This window comes from Mytilus galloprovincialis, chromosome 1 (genome assembly GCF_965363235.1).
Source record: "Mytilus galloprovincialis chromosome 1, xbMytGall1.hap1.1, whole genome shotgun sequence".
Taxonomy (NCBI): domain Eukaryota; kingdom Metazoa; phylum Mollusca; class Bivalvia; order Mytilida; family Mytilidae; genus Mytilus; species Mytilus galloprovincialis.
Window position 1 is genome coordinate 6,142,618 of NC_134838.1, and position 22,067 is coordinate 6,164,684.

At 31.8% G+C, this 22,067-nt stretch overlaps 1 protein-coding gene and 1 long non-coding RNA gene across 5 annotated transcripts; both read right to left on the reverse strand.

Annotated features, from left to right (window-relative positions):
* Positions 1–7,467: 7,467 nt before the first annotated feature.
* On the reverse strand, positions 7,468–17,352 carry LOC143063941 (coiled-coil domain-containing protein 24-like). 4 transcript variants are annotated; one of them, XM_076236405.1, is made up of 9 exons: positions 17,247–17,352; positions 16,041–16,211; positions 15,363–15,523; positions 13,373–13,440; positions 12,438–12,537; positions 11,892–11,984; positions 11,016–11,143; positions 9,463–9,565; positions 7,468–8,471 (listed from the first exon to the last, which is right to left on the reverse strand). In XM_076236405.1, the coding sequence occupies exons 2-9, from the start codon at positions 16,191–16,193 to the stop codon at positions 8,033–8,035; spliced, it is 1,245 nt and encodes a 414-aa protein (XP_076092520.1). In that variant the 5' UTR covers positions 16,194–16,211; positions 17,247–17,352; the 3' UTR covers positions 7,468–8,032. The 4 variants fall into 4 exon arrangements, with proteins under 4 accessions (XP_076092520.1, XP_076092544.1, XP_076092527.1 ...); XM_076236429.1 differs by having other exon boundaries at positions 17,301–17,331; XM_076236412.1 differs by having other exon boundaries at positions 17,281–17,319.
* Positions 17,353–19,633: 2,281 nt separating this feature from the next.
* On the reverse strand, positions 19,634–22,042 carry LOC143063966 (uncharacterized). Its single transcript, XR_012975148.1, has 2 exons — positions 21,474–22,042; positions 19,634–21,411 (listed from the first exon to the last, which is right to left on the reverse strand). It is a non-coding gene; the product is annotated as an uncharacterized LOC143063966 (long non-coding RNA).
* Positions 22,043–22,067: the final 25 nt, after the last annotated feature.

Genomic DNA, 22,067 nt, shown 5'->3' on the forward strand with positions numbered 1-22,067 from the left:
CTCTTCCAGATTTTCGTCTGAAGTATTGGCTCAAGCTTCAGACGATCAGACTCATATAGATCTTCTATATATAGACGGAGGAGCTTCCTCCTCAGTCCCATGCAGTGTCATGCAGTACCTCAAAGGGTTGTCCATCGGTCTCACCTGGGTCTTCTATCTTCTACAGGCTGGTCCAGAGTGATATCAATAGCTATATGGTAAACCGTTGCTATCTATATCTTCTGTAGGTCTGAATTACTCATGCTCATTACCATGGTCGGGGCTGTCCTTTTAATTGATAACTGTTGGGTTATTTCCTTGTCCAGAAGGTTCATGTTAAACTTTGTGTTGGTTTTTGCTGGAGTAGTACTACATGTACATAAAAATAAGGAGATACCAATAAAATAACTATCTACCAATGTTCAAGTGAAGTGGATGTAAGCAAAGTTCATATGAAATAAAATCAGTTAATTGATATAAAAATAAGAAGATGTTATATTATTGCTAACAAGACAACTCTCTGCAAGACACCAAACGAGACAGAAATTAACAACTGTAAGATAAAAACTAAAAAGAGTCTTGTCATCACAAACCGACGTATTTTCTTAAACGTTTGTTTCCCCCTTATCGTGATTGGCAGTGAACGTCCACAACTCCTTTGTCTGGGTTAATCACTGTTATCTGATTCCTCTTCACTGTGTTGGTTCCCCGATTGTCATCTGATATGTTGTTCATATCCTAACTTGTAATTGAAAAATCCAACTGCAAAAGTTTATTTCTGCCATGTCCACTTTCCTTTTATATTACAAAATTGATGTTTCTGTGTTATGTTGATCTTTAACGATTTCTAATAATGTTTTTTTTTACCTATCCGAGAAGTTATGTTCACCACCAAAAGCTACCGTACGATGTAAACAAGTACACGACCTCCAACGTCAAGTACTGTTCCTCTTTTCTTTCGGTCATAGTTAGCATTGTGTCTACCTTGTGCTGTTACAACATATTTCTTTTCTTGCTCAAATGACCCGATCCAAAATGCTCTTTCTTAACTGTTTACAAAATTTAAAACTTTTGAAATACTAAGGCTTTTCTACATCAGGAATAGATTACCTAAGCTGGATTTGGCAAAACTTCTAGGAATTTTGGTCCTCAATGCTCTTCAACTTCGTACTTTATTTGGCCTTTTTAACTTTTTTGGATTCGAGCGTCACTGATGAGTCTTTTGTAGACGAAACGCGCGTCTGGTGTATGTACAAAATTCACAGTCCTGGTATCTGTGATGAGTTTATTTTGCATATTTCGTTGCTAGTTATTTACATGTTTATGTTTCCAGTTTATATTCGCTAACTATTGGTAGCTGTTTTTTCTGCCGAACAATAAGTAATACGGTACAATTCATGTACTAGCTTGACTGTCAAGTGCAGTTGTTCACATGTACTTATTCGGTAATGTGGGATTTCCAGTCATGTTTCTTTAATACTCAGATCCTAGCATGTTTAGCAGTATACATGCGGTAGAATATTCCTGCGTGTTAAACTGTTGCCCAAATAGACAATAGCTAGTTCGTGACTTCTCCATTCTTGTGCATAATTCTTGATAATCTAATTTTGAAATTCGGTCCCAGGTCTACACGAACTTGCTGTGGTAGTCCATATAAATGTTAAATGACGTGACTCGGGAATTCTTCGGATGTTGTTCGAGCAGTTTGGTTTTTCATTGGGACTGCTTAACCATGACGTCGAGTGAAATGATCGGTAATAACAATGCCGTTTTCAAACAACCTTTCGATTTCCCAATGTTAGGAGGTCCATACATACAAGTTCCATCGGTTTCTTGCTCTTTGGTTTCTATGGTTTACAAGCCATATCTAGTAGGACAATTTCATATTACATTTTCCCTATTGCAAAGGTATTCCAATTACAACGACAATCTTTTCAAACCCAGCTTATCGTGTCAAGCCATGACATTGTATAATTAAAATCAAATAGAAACTGTCACAGTACACACGATAAAGCAATCTCTGTGGTGTACCATAAACTGTCCTCATCCTGCATCAATGGTATGACAGAAACAGCAACTACAGAAATCGTTAAATTTATCCCTGACAGCATACTCTTTCGAACCATATTTAACCAAGCAGACAGTTGTCTTCTTCAGAAAGATTGGGAAAACAAATATCAAACACGTTTCAACATATCGCTTGTTACAAGAATATCGCCCAAAAATCGACCAATAGAACGAACAACTTACAAACTCCACGGTTATACAATACTAGTGGATAAAGTTGAAGCAAGCAAATACAAAGTATCAATCAATAACCACTTAACATGGGATATATACATAGACAATACAGTTTGCAACGGAGATAGGACCTTAGAATTTATCTGTAGAAATCTCTTAGGCTGCACAAAACCTGCAAACGCAGCTGCATGTGTATAAATGATAAGACACGTGGTGGAATGTGCATGCATGCAAGTGTTTCAACAAACAAATAAAGATCAACCCACTAGAGCAGAATTTAAAGAAAAGATTGGTGCACAACAATAACACAGATTGAACATGTGGCTGTGTCTAAAACATGATCAAAAAGCCTTGAAGAATATAGGAAAACAAACACATTGAATGAACGATATGCAAGATCAAGCATAATGGAGATCCGTCTCATTTGCACTCTAACCACATCTTCTTATTTATATGATCTATTCACAAAGATCGTCAACAACACTTGCCCCAAAATGATAAACAGACCCGATGTAACCACTTTTCCCCCCAAGAATGAACCATTTTGTTTCTTTCCAAGCACCATCAGTCTACCAACATTAGTATTGTCTTTAACACAGCTAAGTGATTTGGAGCTGCTTTGAAGGCATACTTTGAAAAAAAGTAAGCAACACACAATTTTGATTGTAAAATATTGCAATCATGTTCAAATATAAATAAACAAGAGAACTGAATGTGTTGCCCAACATTGCTTGAGACATCTGCAAATAAAAGAAACATTCAGGAATATAACTACTGGGTGTGGAAGCAAGGAGTAAACATAAACATGTAAGTTTTCCTTATTCCTTTAAAAGTGGTACCAAAATAAAATTGTAGACATTATTAAATAATCTCAAAATCTGTATATTTTTACTGGTCTAATGTAAATAGACAATGTTAGAATTTTTTTCCTTCAGACTTCCTACTTTGTTGTGTGTCAATGTTGCAAACTATACCTACCTAAATCCCTGGATCCTGTTGGTAATGAAATGAACCAAAGATCACCAAGATTTACTTCTCCACTGGATAGGAGCTAGATTTTCAGATTTTTTTTGCTATTTGGATCATTAAAATAATCAAAGCGCGAAAGCGCTGTAAAGGCAGTTAATTACAGGTTGTGTGTATTTCTAGTCCAGTTATATCATTATCTTCCATAGAACAGAGGTGGTTTGTAGTATTTAAGATTTAGAGTTCTCTTGTACCTAGTTCACCTATATCTATATATATTTTCTGTACCTCGCCATGAAATGCATTTTTAAGACATAAGAACTTTTCCTTTTTAATGTAAATAAAACTATTTTTAATTATTGATTATATACACATATTCAATTACTCCTATCCTATGAAAAATAATTCACAAAGATTGACTAGTCTCCGTTCTGTGTGTATTGCTAGAACATCAAGTAACATAATGGTTAATGTACATAGTAACATGTCAACTCTTTTGAAGACAGAACTTTTTTAAAATTCTCCCTCCAAGCAAAATTATTTTTCAGTATAAACATGATAAAGTTATCTACCTGTATTAATGACCTAGAGACTCTCAAGAGCCTGTGTCGCTCACCTTGGACGGTCTATGTGCATATTAAACAACGGACACATATAAAATGACAAAATTGTATTTTTGATGATGGGGATGTGTTTGTAGATTTTTCTTTACTGAAAATTCTTGGTGCTACAATTATCTCTATCTATAATAAACATGGCCCAGTATTTACAGTTGAAAATATTTTTTAAAAATTAACAAAAAATACAAAAATGTATGAAAATTGTTAAAATTGACTATAAAGGGCAATAACTCTTTAAGGGGTCAACTTAAAATTTTGGTCATATTGACTTATTTGTAGATCTTACTTTGCAGAACATTATTGCTGTTTACAGTTTATCTCTATCTATAATAATATTTAAGATAATAACCAAACTCTGCAAAATTTCCTTCAAATTACTAATTTGGGGGCAGCAATCCATCAACGGGTTGTCAGATTTGTCTGAAAATTCCTGGGCAGATAAATCTTCACTGAAGAGACAATTTCACCCTATGTCAGATTTGCTCTAAATGCTTTGGTTTCAGAGTTATAAGCCAAAATCTACATTTTACCTGTATGTTCTATTTTTGGCCATAGTGGCCATCTCGGTTGGTTGACCGGGTCTAACCACACATTTTTTAAATTAGATACCGCAATGATGATTTTGGCTAAGTTTGGTTAAATTTGGCACAGTAGTTTCAGAGAAGATTTTTTGTAAAAGTTTATGGACGACGAAACCAAGTGATGAGTCAGGTCAGGTGAGCTAAAAAGGAGTTTTTAATCAAGGTAACAATGACATCTGGTGGCCATAAAAGCTGTCTCATTAGCATTTTAAGCACTTCCCATATTTGCTTTTAAGACAATAGAAGAAAATTATTCAATGCAAAAACAAAACTTACTTGTAAATATGAAATTCTCTTTACAGTATGAGTTTTTCTCATTGTTGGAGATTGTACAGTAGTACAGTCCTGTAACTGCTTATACCCATTTCTTATCCCCTTTAGTTTGATAAACTCACAGAATATCATATATTTACATTGTGCCACATCTCCTTATTTTTATATGCATTACAATAACATGAACAATTGTAATTCAAATCTATATATCAAAGCAAAATGAATTTCACTACTTTCATTCATGCATCCTTTGGAAAAATATAAGTTCTAAAATGACACAATATATGTTTATTTATATTAAAATAATATTTAGTTTTCGACTCTTAACAGGTATAAACAAGAATGTGTCCCCAGTACACGAATGCCCCACTCGCACTATCATTTTCCATGTTCAGTGGACCGTGACATTGGGGTAAAATCTCTAATTTGGCATTAAAATTAAAAAGATCATATCATAGGGAACATGTGAACCAAGTTTGAAGTCGATTGGACTTCAACTTCATCAAAAACTACCTTGACCAAAAACTTTAACCTGAAGAGGGACAGACGGACGGACGAACGGACGAACAGACGAACGGACGCACAGACCAGAAAACATAATGCCCCCCTACTATCGTAGGTGGGGCATAAAAATGCACAGCTGTGTCATGATTTGTGAAATCTGTGCTGAAAACATAGGCATTTATGGTGTTTGAGTAATTCCATCTGTGAAGCTCAACATTAGCTCGTCAGTTGGTGGTGGACAGTTATAAATCTTTCCTGCAGGATGAATGTACATCTGTTCAGGAAAACCAATTTCACAAATCAAAACTTTCCTCTAAATTTCTCCGACAATATTCATCCAGTTTATTTCTTTTGGTTTAACGGGACACCGTCCTGATTTTTAATTTTGTAAACCATTCAGTCTCTTGCTTACAAATGGTGCATGAAAATAGGATGGGAATGCATGGCAGTAGACAAGTCTCTATAAAGTGGGTATGTGCCCTGAAAAAAGTTTTATAACATTAGCTTTTTTGAAACTTGTGAAAGACTTGTGCAACACACATACCTAAATAACTATAACATAGGTGGAGAGCATCATTCATGTCAATGTTTTGTTCCTGTTTACATTGTCATTGATATTTTTCAAGAAAGCCCGAGGCATAGCTCATGAATTCTTGTCATTACAACCGAAATTTACATAATTACTGCTAAAATATTTATCAGTATAATATATCTCTTGTAGAAAAACCATACAATTGTAGTATTAACCAAAAAATGTCAAACAGATGATATTGAATCGTAATCCCAAAAGTTATGACGTCTTTAATTCACCCCCCTTTTTATTCTAAAACGATAATTGCGGTTGCAAACAGACTTTGGTTTACTTGCATGGCGATTATATAAATAACAGTATATATTTCTTAAAGAAAATAAAGTTTTACCATGAATAGTTTCCTGAACGTAGTCGTTTTCAGTAAAATGTGCCTTGCAAACAACAGCTGATTGATATGGGTTCTACGATTGCATCGCACATGACAATCTACGTTTGAGCCATGGCGTTGATCCAACTTTTCCTTCTTATTAAGTCATTTAGAAATGCAAGTCCTCCTCTTAAATGACACTCAGGTACACACCAACAAGGACTAGGCATCGTTAATTGTGTGATTGTTTTGCAGTGCAAAAACGGAAGTTAAGGACGGAACTGACTGGTCTCACTAATAAGAGACAAGAAGAATTTTAGAGACAAACAGCGACAAGAAGTTTAATTTAGTGACGAAGCGACAATAACTAACAAGGGACAAGCGAATCGTAATTCTCTCACGAGGCTATTCTCATTTGATGTGATAGGGTGAAGCTACACCTATCAAATATGTCCCTATGAAAAAGAAGAATTTCACTGTTAGAAAGGAAATGATATTGCATGGTTTTGATTCAATAAATTCTTTAAAAGGAAATTGAATTTTTTTTGTTTTGATGGCCAATTTTTAGCGTGTGCATAAAATATTTTTTTTTTATATCTAATAAAAACTAATTCCTTTCTTCTTAATAAAAACATATTTTTATCTATCAATGTACAGTAATATAAAAAATGTTTTATAACCGCCCCTATAATAAAAAATAATGCATGTTTTTTTTAAATATCTATGGGGAATAAGTTGTTGCAATGACATTTTTTTTATTTATGTATAGTCGCTATATAGTCTTCTTGACGCTTCTTCTCGCTAAATTAATTATATTGTCGCTTCTTATCGCTATTTTAATTTTATTGTCGCTTCTTATCACTTTTTGACGCTTCTTGTCTTTAATTAGTGGAACCCTATTCAGGAACGATAATTTCATATTTTACATAACTGAGACCGAAATAACTATAACGTCATACGGCTTCACGTACAGAAATACTTTAAATTGTATATTATGCAATATAATTCACGGTCAGTCGACTTTTAATTATAATATCATGTTATATCAACGAGTGAAATGATTTTAAAATATCTTTAGATCGCAAATAGTACTCGAAATTGAACGGACCTCTTTCCACACGGAATTCGAATAATGATAGTTTGTAATCAGATTGACTGCTTATAAAGCAAAAGACACATTAATAAACAGATTTTTAAAACGAACAATACACACTGATCGTTTCTTTATTTCCCAATGTAAATGAAAGGAACAAAAACCAATACATACCACAAAAAGTAGAGGAGAAATTTAAACATTTCCGGATCTATTTCTTGCAAAATGACCCCCAGCAAAGATTTGCGTAAGGAAAGATGAACCTCATGACTTGAAAGTCAGGCCTTAAAGCACTGCCTTTAAAAATGGAAATCTTTACTATCAATTTTATTAGCACTCATTCTGAACAGTGTACAATGTGCACAATTTAATACATTTATAAATAAATTACAATTATTCAGCAATCACTGTTGTCAGCTTCACAGAAATATAAAACAAGACATGTCTTAACAAATCAATATAACAACAGCACTCAATGATAAAATAATGAAATACACACTTATGACAAATGAGTTAGAAATAAACACTTTGTGCAACTATTTTTCAAACACAGGCAAGTAGAAGATTCAGGACTTCAGTATGTTGTCAAGCTCATTAAAATATGAGCAAATGCATGTTTCATTAAATCTAATGTTAATACTGGCAACACTATAACACACAATTTAACACTTTGAAATATTTTTTAACTTTTGTAATGAATGACATGCACTAATAAGATGTCATTTCTTCTCCCGAATTTCTGGAAGCTCGACTTTGTTAAGTCAAAAATGCCAACTTCAATATGTGTCTCTTATCACAGATATCAATGTGTGTCAGTATCACAGACTTTTTTTAGGAATGAATCACATTTTGTATCAATTAAATACTACTTTTCTGTCACGTGTCTCGACAGTCCATTACCATTTTTCTAAATCTCTGAGCAGAACGTGGCCTCTCTAAAGGAGGCGGAGTAGGTACATGTGTAATACCCTGATCTGATGGCATACCTAAAGTCACAATCTGTGCTCCATTAATTCCCTCCTTCATTGTCATAACCGTACGTCTACCCCTTACCTGGTTGCCTGAACCAGATTTGAGTCTATCACCAGGTGAAGTAGAATTATCAGCTGACTGAATTTTTATATCATGTGATGCCTTTAAAGGTCTATTTTTAGAAGTGGAAGACAGTACAGTTGGATAACCTTGTCTTGGTGAACTAGTAGTTTTTGGTTCTAGAGGAGTTTTAGGTGATTCACAGTCTCTGGTTATAATTGGAACAGGTGGACTATCTATGTTTCTTATTCTTATTTTTGGAGATTCAATTGGTCCAAGTTTCCTAAAAAAATACCAACAGTTATAAAGTTTACAATCTGACTCAAACAAAAGACATAATACAACAGATGAAAATTTATTCTTTTTTTTTATACTGGTATCCATGAAATCCTTGTTCTTACATATAATTTCAAATACAGCCTGTTAGAAGATTTGATAAAAACAAAACTAGAGGCTCTAAAGGGTCTGTGTTTCTTACCAAGGTCAATAAGCGTATTCAACAATGGACACTCTTCAACATTTAAGACTAGAATAGAATTCATGCTAACAAAACTTCTTTTGCTGATCATATTTTCTGGTTTTTGTTCTCTCTTTCTTCTTTAGTTTTGACCCAAAACACAAAATAAGGGTAAAAAAAAATGTTGATTAAGGGCAATGACTGCTGATATTTACAGTGTCTATCCATCAATTAAAGTTTGTAAGATATAAGGCAATATTACTCCAATAAGAAGACATCTGACATTTTTGTAATCAATAAAAAATATGTAATACATTTTCCCTCTTTCTCTGGTTGACAGGCAGGTTCATTAGACACATTTTGTTTTATTAGATACGGTACCCCAAATTTTTTTTTAATTAGATACCCCAAAGATTCTGACCAAGTTCGGTAAAATTTTAATCAAAGTCATAAACCTTTGCTGACAAAATTTTTAATACTTATTAGAGAAGGAAAAATAATAAATTGATCATGCTGTATTAGATGGAACTCTAATTATTTTAATAACATACATAACAGCATAACCACAGAAAAAAGGGTAGATAATATTATTATTGTAACTGCAAAAAAATATATTCTCATAAACCTTTTCCACTGCTCAAATAATTGCCAAATGTATTTTAATTTCATGACACAAGCTTTCAGCTGATTATATTCTATTTTCTAAACATCTTATATAATTTCTAAATTTAATGTTCTGCTGATAAAAAATCTAGTGATGGAGAGTGGATGAATACCCCCTTAATTTCCTGTGCTGATTCCTGACATATTTACTCACTTTATTGAAGCCATATTTCGAGGTCCTGTACCCTTTTTAGACACTGAGACTACAGTGTTGTTCAGCAGTTCTTTTTCCATCTTGGATCTTTCTTGCTGCAAATCTACAAACACATTAAATATTCAAAAGTATTTATTTCTTCTTGTTCAACAGGTTTTTTTTTATATAAAATTCAATTGTGCAATCATTTCTTGTTAATAGAATTTTTAAAATTCATACTCTGTCATGATAATATATACAAAAATTAATGCATCAAATAATACAATATAATTATAATTAAATAAATGTTTGTGAAAAGATTTGTTAAATACTCCTTATTTCATTTGAATTTTTTCTATTTTTTTTTATTACAAGCAATTGATCTTGTACTCCTTCAAAAGGTGAACACTTGCACTAGTGTATATTCCATAGTAATTAAGGTCTAAATTAAAGACCAGGTAATTAATTTTTAAGTATGGATATCCTTTGCAGAAAGTATACTAAAGAGGGTGGCAGGACCTTTGTAGGGATCAGGTGTCTTTAAGCTCGGGATTGATCCTTTTTTCGGGATCTGGATTTATTTTTTCTAATTTCGGGATGTAGGGAATTAAATTTCTTTAAATTCAGGACCTCAGGATTTCATGTGTTGAAGCCGGGGATTTCAGGATCAGAACACCTCCAACCCTCCCTCATCAAATAGTGCAGAAAATCATTTAAATTTGATAAATTAAATCATGGTCAATAAAATAATAACTCCAAAGGCCCTGTATATTATCATACAATAGTGATTCACAGTTTTATAATTGCGAAAGCATTGCATACCAGATAAAGCAGCAAATTCAAAAAAAATTCAAAACAAAATGGTTTTGAAAATGTTTAATCGTGGTAAATCTTAAAATCAGGAATTTCAAATCTGACAGTTAAGTCTGGCAACTATGATTGTTTTCATACCCTTGGTTTTAAAGATTTAAGATTTTTACAAACCTATTACTGTAGGTTCCCTGGACACTGTGCCCAGTTTTTTTTATTTCTTACCTAATAGTGTAGGTTCCCTGTATACGGCACCCAGTTTTTTTATAACTAACCTAACAGTGTAGGTTCCCTGTATACGGCACCCAGTTTTTTATTACTAACCTAACAGTGTAGGTTCCCTGTATACGGCACCCAGTTTTTTATAACCAGTGTAGGTTCCCTGTATACGGCACCCAGTTTTTTATAACTAACCTAAAAGTGTAGGTTCCCTGTATACGGCACCCAGTTTTTTATAACTAAGTTAACAGTGTAGGTTCCCTGGATACGGCACCCAGTTTTTTATTACTAACCTAACAGTGTCGGTTCCCTGTATACGGCACCCAGTTTTTTATAACTAACCTAACAGTGTAGGTTCCCTGGATACTGTACCCAGTTTTTTATTACTAACCTAATATTGTAGGTTCCCTTGACACGGCACCTAGTTTTTTTTATTACTAACCTAATATTGTAGGTTCCCTGGACACGGCACCTAGTTTTTTTTATTACTAACCTAATATTGTAGGTTCCCTGGACACGGCACCTAGTTTTTTTTTATTACTAACCTAATATTGTAGGTTCCCTGGACACTGTACCCTGTTTTTCTGCCCTGAATTCAGCCTCATCATCAATACATTCATATAAGAATCTTATATCTCTTAATAATATCTCATTTTCCTCTTCTAATGTTGATCTAAAATCCACAAGATAATGAATAAACATTATGGAAATACTACTCAATAAAGATGCAAAAAATATCAAAACAGAAAAATCAGAGTTGAGAGAATTTGAAAAAATTACAATGTACAGGTTTAAACATGCAGCTTACTGAAGCAATATAGTTTTTACTCATTGTTAAAGGCTGCTCAGTGACCTATAGTTGTTTCTTATCCTCATCACTTAGTCACTGGTAGATAATCATATAATGCCTCTTTATCTTTTATTTTATAGTATTGCAGACTAAAAAACAGTATCACAATACTAGTTTAACCTCACAACATATTCATATGCCTGTTCCATATCTGGACCCTTGTTAGTGGTTGTCTTGTGTCATATAAACTTGTTGTGTTTGTTTTGGAGAACTTGGTGTTGATTGCAAAGCTCTTTTTTTATTTTCTGTTAATTCTTGTAGTTCTTCAGAAGAGACATTTAAAGCTTGAAACATTGTATAAACCTGTGTCTATAATTGTAGAAGACCTCTTAATAATATGTGTGTTGCGTTGTTGTCTTATTAACATTTTCTCCATTAATTCATTAAGATCAGAAAGTTTTTACACTGTATTTTCCAAATATATTGCATGCATTTATTATTGCAATTTTTTAAGAATGGACAAAATTGTGAGTTTAATTATTGCATTTTTAGGAAAATCTTCATACAGATATTGTATCAGATATCATAATATGTGTTCTAATTAATGCAATACTCATCCAGTCATTAGTACCTTAAATGTTGGACACATTCATCAAACTTCAGATAATTCAACATATCATTCATTGATTCTATTTCTTCACTTAAAGTGGATGCAAATGAGGCTCTGAAAATAAATAAAATAGGAAATATATTGATGTACTTGTTTCTGACATACTTTTGTTCATTCATAAATATATAATACATCACTAAAAATAATAATAATGATTGGTATTCATATATCTGTTTTAAATATAAATTAGAATTGTTTCTAGACTGTTTAAGAGCTGTATAGGCCTCAGCAGCCAAGTGGTGTGAGTTATAGAACGATTAAATCACTAGTCTCTCAACATTGAGGTCATGGGTTGAAATCCTGCAATTGGCAGGTGAGTTCAAATCCAATCTTAGTTGACTTAATTGTTAGTTTTTCTACCGAAGTCTGTGGTTCTCTCAGGGCACTATGGCTTCCTTCAACAATTTAAGAGTTGCAAATCATGGAAAACTTTAAGATTAAAAAATTCTGAAGTAAGGGTATATGTATTATACATAATGACAATTATTATAATATTATATTATATACCTATCACTACCAGTAGGACTAGTTATCATAGGTGTATCTCTTCCTTCTCTAGAAAATGCTGAACATGGTCGTGCAGAGCCAGGCCTCCCTGTTCCAGGTCCTACAGTATTAAAGTTTAGTTTGAATTCATTATTATCGTGGGGAATCAATTTCGTGAATTTTTTGTGTACAGATAAACCATGAATTTAAATGTTCAACAAATTACACATTTTCTACAGGGTTGTATGTACACATATGCAAAATCAACTTATGAAATCAAATATTCACGAAAATGCAAGTTCTACTCACTCCATGAAAATTGGTACCTACGAAAATACTTGAATTCACAACATACAAGAAGTAAAGAAGTGGACATTTGTAAAAAATATTTGCAGTACATTTACTTTATATTTTGTGCTAAAATTACTGTTAAACATATAGTAGAATGAATATATATATAACATATGAGTTGTTGTCTGTAGTTTTTTGAAGAAACACTGGAGATCATAAAAAGTGAGAAACAGTTTAAGATCTATTTCAAATATACTGATAAAAAAACTTGTAGTTATACACTCATTTTTTATATGCATGTTATGTTCATATGTTCACAGAAAAATTTCATTTAATTTTTTGTTCAGTAAAAATATTATTTTTATAATTATATGTGATTTTAAATCACATACATGATTTGCTTAAATACTACCTTGAGCTATTTCTAAGATACATCATCAATTACATGAACTTACTTGAATACATCATCAATTACATGAACTTACTTGAATACATGATCAATCACATGAACTTACTTGAATACATCATCAATTACATGAACTTACTTGAATACATCATCAATTACATGAACTTACTTGAATACATCATCAATTACATGAACTTACTTGAATACATGATCAATTACATGAACTTACTTGAATACATGATCAATTACATGAACTTACTTGAACTATCTAATGCATAATCAATCACTTCCATGTTATATTTTGTGTTTAATACCCTGTCAGGATTCCTAAAATAAAAAACAGAATTATTTAATGATCAGTGTTTTCCTTATTAATTTGTGTAGAAACCCATCCAAATGAAATATGGGTAAACAATGGTAAAGAGAGCATTCCTTCAACTTTGGTGGACAGTTGTCTCATTGACAATCATACCACATCTTCTTATTTTTATATACATTGTACCAAGGCTTCCAAAACAGTCATATATTCCGGTCATGACTGAAACTTTCATAAAAAGTCCGGCTACTCTCAGCCTCAAACGGTCAAATAGAATTGGTTTGCCACTTTTAGTTATTCAAGGCATTTTTCATAAAACGGTCCTTTCAATTTTGACCAACTATCGATCATTAAAAATGTCCGTTTGTGGCTTTGGACATGTCCGCTTGGGCATACTATTTCACAAAGATATTTCGGTCATAATTGGGTTTATTACAACAGATGCAGCAAATTTAAGATTCTTTGAAGTGTCTCAGTTAGTCTAATTCTCTAGATACATAAATGTACGGCTTGGTCTTTAGCTTGTGTACATCAATAAAAAGTAGAAAAACACGTTTTCTTTTATTTAAATAACAACAAGCTGTCAAACAATTATCCCTTCAATAAGTTATATTGAAGCCATAAATCATTCACTGATTACAGGTTTGTTACCTTTGATGAGGTGTCCTTAGCTTGTCTTTATCAATAGAACTAATGATGCATACAGGTGATCAGGTAACGAGGTCAAATATGTAAGTGTGTACGGAACAACATCCTATTTAATTACGCTTTATAGATATTATTTTAAATGAGCATTCAGTTTAACAAAGTTTCCTGATATTTAAAAGTTATTCTCCAAATAAGTATATTTATAAATGAATAAGTATGATATTAGATATATATTATTTATTTTACACTGTACATCGTGTTAAATACTGGGGTACTTTAAAGGGGAAAATTAATTGAAATATATAGTAAAAACACCAAGAAAAGCTTCGCTTGTGTATACCAAGCTGACTTGTCCAATGAATAAGAGGGGCGTTCTCTATTCTTGTTTTCATATTAAAAAAATGTTTTTACAATTAAAACGAAAGAATAATATCCAATCATGACAAACTCTGACTCTTATAAAGACTTCGTCTGAATATGAACTCTATAAATCTGCCATCATGGGCAAACGTAAACGTGATAATGATTGTACAAAGCACCAATTCTTATATTCCAGAAGACTACTGAGTATTTAACTTTCACTCATGTTTTATTGTTTGAGATTCTACTGTATCCATTTAATTTTTTTTTATTTATTAGCTTTTTCTTTGTGACCAGTGACAAGTATTACATGCATATCTAAATAATAACATGTTACTTAAATATGAATATACCATGATTTGTACTTGATTTGTGTTGTTTCGGATTTTGAACCTGCTGGCTCACAAGGTAACAAAAGTGTGTAGAAAGATATAATCATTTTCACATATCATTCTCACTCCTAAATGCCATATGCTTGTTTGAAAAGAAGCAAATTTAAAGAAGTTTAGTTTGACTGAAAAGAGGATAAAATCCTTAGTGTTCTTCACAAATGGGTTGGGCATGATACCACCTAAGTGAATTATATCATATGAATAAAGTGCAACAATCAATAAATGGTAAACAACAAGTATTTCTATTGAAATTAGTAAAACATTGAATATAAAAATTAACCATAATTATCATTGATTGTACTCTACAGACTTCATATAACTTCATGTCTATTAAAAATATCTGACCTCAGATTTTGTTATTTTTAAACTTTAAAAAAAAAGTGAAAGCAACAAATGTATAGTCTATTTTTTAACAAGAAGTTCTTCTGTTTTTTATGCCAAATGTGATCCATCGAATGTATTCATATTGTTTTATCTTATAAAATTAGGAATTAAATGCTGAAAGTGTTAGCTGTTCCAATATTGGTACTTACATTCCCTGATTTTGTGCTTTTTCTTTTACATTATCAACAAAAAATTGTATTTCTTGTATAAGTCTACCACGAAGACCTGGCGGTTCTGGGAGAATTTTAGCTGGCTGCATGTCATCAGTTTCATATCTATAATCTCGCCATATTTCTAACAAGGTATCAATCTGAAAAATAGTATCCATTTATAATAATAAACCTCAGTGTTTTCATAAGATAAACTGACAAATGGCTTAATAAAGATAAATAACCTGACATTATTTCCATAGTTTATTGATTTTTAAAGCATCCTGGTGGTTTCCTGTGTTTGTCTTGTGTAATTGTGTTGTCTGGCAAAGAGTATTTCAAGAAAGTCTAGTCTGTAATTTGTGAAAATTATTGTTAGTTTTAGTGTTCATTTCCACCATTTACCAACCCTTTTCAAAATGACATAAGTTTTTTCTGATTAATTTGGTCACTTAAATTTGTAATATTAAAAATAAATGGTATGACATTTTACATTGTCACAAGTTTATGACAAGTTTATGACCCCAAGCTGATCTATGGTCAATGCAGGTGTCATAATTTGACTTGTGCAACAGTGACTAAAGCCTAAATCCTACATTGTACTGTAGCTTAAACCCTGATTCACTGATAATTTCATTAAAGCACATTTTTGGCTTTATAAATTACAGGACATCAAACCTCAGCATGTAGTTCTAAACTCTGATCCACCAATGATTCTCCTAACATATTTTTTATCTCTGTCTGTTCATATGGACTGACATGTTGTTCCACTAAACTCCACAGAGAAAGTGGTGGTTCATAAGCTTGAAGATCAAATGGATGCTCCTCCATTTTTTTCTCTCATTTAACCTGTTTAAACAATATAATGTAAAATTCAATTTAATAAACATTTTGTACTATTAATATTGAACATAATACAATGTGTTGTTTTTGTTTGATTGTCATGATTATTTAAAGTTGCCAATAAGGAGTGCAAATCCACTTAAAAATCAAGTCTGCTGGAGCTTATCACAGAGAATGTCACATTATGTGTCTCATGTCTTTTTTCCAGTTGAATCATTATATTTGTTTATGATTAATATGAAGGTTGTATGTTAATTTACAAAATCAGCTTCTGAAAGTTAATGAAATGTAAAATTTGTCATCATTTAAACACAGGAATTGGAAGTTCTATCAATAAAATTCTGTAAATAATAAAGTCGACTATCAATAGAGCTTCTCTACGATCTATTGATAGTCGACTTTATTATTTACAGAATTACGAGAAGCTCTATCTGTCTATTGATAGTCGACTTTTTTATTTACAGAATTACGAGAAGCTCTATTGATAGTTGACTTTATTATTTACAGAATTATGAGAAGCTCTATTGATAGCCGACTTTATTATTTACAGAATTTCACTGATAGAACTTCTGATTCCTGTGATTTAAATACATGTAAATAAGCTTCTTACTTCTTATGATATCTCCTTTGTTGTGGTTAAATAAAGAATACATGCTGCTGTGCATGCACAATGGAAATATACATGTTAAACAAATGAGAACTTATTAGGAAAAGAAGTTATATATATACTGATTGGGATTAAAAAAAAATGGGGTAAAATTTGGAACTGTGAGGTGATTTCCCTTTCCAATGATCAACCACTTCTATTGTAGGCTATTATAGATGTATATTTCATATAAAGGAATATCCTATCGTTGAAATTTATATAAAAATGTAAAAAAATAATGCGTTCGAAACAAAATGGTTAAATAAAAATGTTGTCATAGTTGTTAAGACAACGAAGCAGACGATTTTGCCTTTTGGGGCACTTGTGTGATAAACAGAGATACAAGAACTAAAGGTTATCAAATAAAATGGTCTGGGTGTTGGATTTAGACTTACTCGTCATATTAATTGATTGTAAAAATATAAAAACCATCAAGATCTGATAATAACATCTATTTGATTTTCGAACTATCGTTAACACATCGTCGCCATTTTGGAATGCAAATTGTAAGACAAAAAACCGTTGTCGGATCATTTAATCCGGAACTTTAAAACTCTCTGTATCTTTCTCCCTCATTGAGGAACACACAATCCTTTCTTAAGTTTAACAGTGTATACATCACCATAAAATTCGAGTTCATGGAAAGATTGCTCCCAACTTCTTCTTTATGTAGATCCCTCCAGCTTTGGAGCACACACAGCTAGCTGCGTTCCCTTTACAGATTAGTTTTAAAAAATGTTAACGTTAATATTCCAAATTTAAAATGTTGAAAAGAAACCCTTCACCGGAACATTGCAAATGCACAAAATTTATTTACAGAACTTAATCATTGAAGTTAATGATATGTGTGTTTTTTATGTATTGTTATTTGTTGTGATTAGATTTGCGCCTTAATAATGTATTTAGAACTGATGTTATTCAGTGATCGATCCTGTGAAGTTTTTATATTTCAGTCAGTTAAATATGAGACGCCTAGTCTCATCACCTAAGTGGAGAACCCTCGCTTCACATTCCCCGGCTGGCGTATTGTCGGGCAGGCAGGTTCTTCCTCACACTGGAGGTTGCAAGCTGGCTTGCTCAGGCAGGAACTCAAAATTGTTTTGTATGCTGAGTGTTTCCCTAAGGCCAAAACCAGATTGATTAATTGTTTTTTATAATAAAATTATTATTCATTCTAATATATCTTTCTGCTTTAAGCCAGTATGATTTGCTAAGACCATGTTTTGGTTTACACACAGATATCCCTTATGTTACATTTGGTATTGTTTTTCGGAGCTACCTCTTGTAAAGAGCAAATGTTATATAAGGGAGCTACCATTTGATTTTTATGGGGGGGCTAGGATGAAAAATTTTGTCCTGCATTTTTTTTTAGCTGTAATCTCTGTCCTGCCTTTTTATTTTTCACTCTAATCGGTCCTGCCTTTTTTTTTTTTTTTTTATATCCTGACTTTTTTTTACCTAAATTGTCGTCCTGACTTTTTTTTTGCAAGTGTCACATCCTGCCTTTTTTTTTTACTCCAAACTCCTGTCCTGCCTATTTTTTTCAAATTTCATCCTAGCCCCGACTACAGGGACACATACAAACTGTAGCAGGGTTAAAATGTTAGCTAGGGCTTTGTAATACCTAAGAAAGTGATGCAACATCCCAACACAAAGAACTATTAAAAAAAAGAAATGAAAAAAAATATAAATCTTTATTGATTGTATATATGAAAACCAGACTTTCAATCAAGATAAAAATTAAGGGACCATTGAGCAAGAGATAAGACAGTTTTTCTATTGTTGTTTTGAGAAAAATCAGGTCATTTAGTTATCTCTTTTGAATAGTTTCACATTTTTTTCATTATAGCCTATCATACAGTATGGGTTTTATTCCTTGTTGAAGGCTGTTCATAATCCTAAAGTTGTTAACATTTTTGTCCTTTGATTTCTGGGGGATATCTCACTGGTAATCATACTGTAAACTGGTTCAAACCAATCAGTTGGTGAAACAAAGATCTTTGCACTACATGTGAGGTATGTTTATATGTGTAGTTTGTTAAAGTCTAAATAATAATAATTTGAATATACTGATTGTTATGGTTCAGTTGTCCTTTGTAACCCTTTAGTAATCATTATAAATGAGATGGCAACCAAAACCAGACATCCAGTTATGACCATACAACTTTCAATAACAGACATCCAGTTATGACCATACCACTTTCAATAATTGACAAGAACCATTTACTAAGCTATGTAAACACTGTATCTAGGCAGGAAGTGCATCAATAAATTGTACAGTTTTAAGCTAGCATCTATTGACCATGATTCCAAAATTAAGTGAATCAGATGTATAAATGTTCATATACCAAATAATATCAGCTTAGTTCATAACTGTACTTTAAGAACAATATTTCTAGGACATTACTTCTTCCAGTATATATGTATATAGGAGACAAAAGGGCTATCATCTAGCATATTCCACATAAGTATAGTCATCCTCTCATCATGATTATAAACACCAAGCTTGACGAACATTGGCCTATAGGAAATGATTATTTATAATACATGACACAGACACATCAACATACCGGTACTCCATGGATGCTATGTAGTTACTCCATTTTTTTTTGACGACTCAATATTTAAATGAGTAAAATCCTTACATTATTAATCTGTTGTTGAAAAAGTAAAATGTTCTGCTGTTACTTTTAAAGTATGGCTTGATAAAAACCTCTGAATTCTACCATAGTCTGATTTTATACAACAGGGAAACACGTAATAGCAAAACACAACAATATGATTCTTCTGTAGAATTTATTTCTATAATACATGTAACAACTAATTGGAATAATTTTCATCCAATTAAAAAATATATCTGACAAAAATAAAACCTAAAACCACATAACATACAAGACTTTAGAAAGAAAAGTTTTACAAAATAATACAAATGATATTTTGGTACTGTGACTCTACGGAATGTACCAGGCTTCATCAATTGATTTTGAAGAAATTTCTTTCGATGGAGTTTGACCTTTGACATTAAAACTGACCTTTACATTTCAGAATTCAAGTAATATCAATTCTTTTTTAATTTCACAATAGTCTCTATTAGGAGAAAAGTATCTATAACTGGCATCATGAACTTACTTCAGAGCTAAGTACATTTATTAAAGTATTGAAACTGTTCATAAAGCCTAAAAGTTCGGATAAATTTTAACATTTTTTTAAAAATTAAAAAACATTCTACAGAAAAAAAATGGATTGAAATAAATTGGCCTTACAGAAGTAAAATAGTCAGCAACAATGTAACATCAATTTGGAAGAATTTAAAGTGACTATAAACATGTTGGATATTTTTTTAATTAACTTGACCTTACAAAGATATTCATTCTATTGGTAAACAAGATATTATTCCAACAACTTCTTGTCATGTACTTTGAATGTAAAAGTCAAGTGTAAACTATCAAAGGTGTATTTCAAAACAGGCCAATGGCCATTAAATGCAAAAAGTTTATGGAGATGAATTATTATGCATGATTGGTGATAGAAATGGTATTAGGCTTTGAATTGACTGGCCTAGTGTTGACTAATATTTAATTACATAATGATTATCTTTTCATATAAACAACATTTTTATTTAAATGAACTTTATCTGTGTCATTGATTGAAAGTATCTATTCTAATATTGAAGAAGTTTATAAATACTTTTTACATAGTAGTTTTTTTTAATACAGAATAATCTTTATTTGAAATTAAAAGTTCTTCTTTCGAAGGTTTGTTTCAGTCATTTAAAGCATCAGCTACTAAATCTAAAAATGCATTGTATCAAATGATTAAAAGGCGGGCGAGATAAAAACTCAACTCTACCTTAGCATATAAATAAAAGAACATAAACTTTTTACTGAGGATTGTTTGAAGTGCTTTGATATCAGTAGCATTGATAGTCAGTCGTCTTGTGACAGAGTACTTTGATATCAGTAGCATTGATAGTCAGTCGTCTTGTGACAGAGTACTTTGATATCAGTAGCATTGATAGTCAGTAGTCTTGTGACAGAGTACTTTGATATCAGTAGCATTGATAGTCAGTCGTCTTGTGACAGAGTACTTTGATATCAGTAGCATTGATAGTCAGTCGTCTTGTGACAGAGTACAATTAAATCACATAAACTCTTGGTTATATATATTTAAGTTAATATCTCTTAGGTGGGTAAGATAACAGAGTACAAATCCTAGACAATACATTCACGCAAATAATCTTAGGTGGGTTAATTACAAAGTAAAATTCTTGGTCAAATAAATAAAAGTTAACCGTAGGTAAGTTAACTCAAGTATATTAAGGTAAGTAATCTTAGGCAGGTAAGTTGGCAGAGTACAATTAATCACACAAATTCTTGGTCATATACGTCATAGATACCGGTAATAATATTTGGTGGGTAAGTTTACAAAAAAAATTCTTGGTCATGTCCATTAAATATAATAATCTTAGATGGGTAAATTGCCAAGTAAAATTCTTGGTCATGTACATTTAAGATATTAATCTTAGGTGGGTAAATCAGAGTACAATCCTTGGTCATAAACCTTATAAAGATAATAATCTTAGGTTGGTTAATAATTGCAGAGTATAATCCTTGGTCAGAAACCTTAAAGATAATAATCTTAGATGGGTAAATTGCAGAGTAAATTCTTGGTCAGAAACCTTAAAGTAAATAATCTTAGATGAACAAGAAATTATTTGGTGGGTAAATCAAACAAACAAATAAATAAATAAAAGCATAAAACATGAAATTACAACACACATGTATTTGTTTACAACATTAAAACTACAATACCAGTAATAATAGTAAGACATGTATTATTCTTTCTACTGTTTCTTTTCAGATATGTCTACTAATTCATAAGCACTACCTCATTTAAAGCTTCAACAATTCTGAATTTATTAAATAGGTTTGATGATCCCATTTCCTTACATGAAGCCAATCAAGTATAAAAACAATTGTCTTCAATAAAGCCAAAAACTATTACATGTATAAACTTAGATTACAAGGTAACCAAAAACTATTACATGTATAAAGATAGATTACAGTGTAAACAAAAATTATTACATGTATAAAGATAGATTACAGTGTAACCAAAAACTATTACATGTATAAAGATAGATTACAATGTAACCAAAAACTATTACATGTATAAAGATAGATTACAATGTATGTATAAAGATAGATTACAGTGTAACC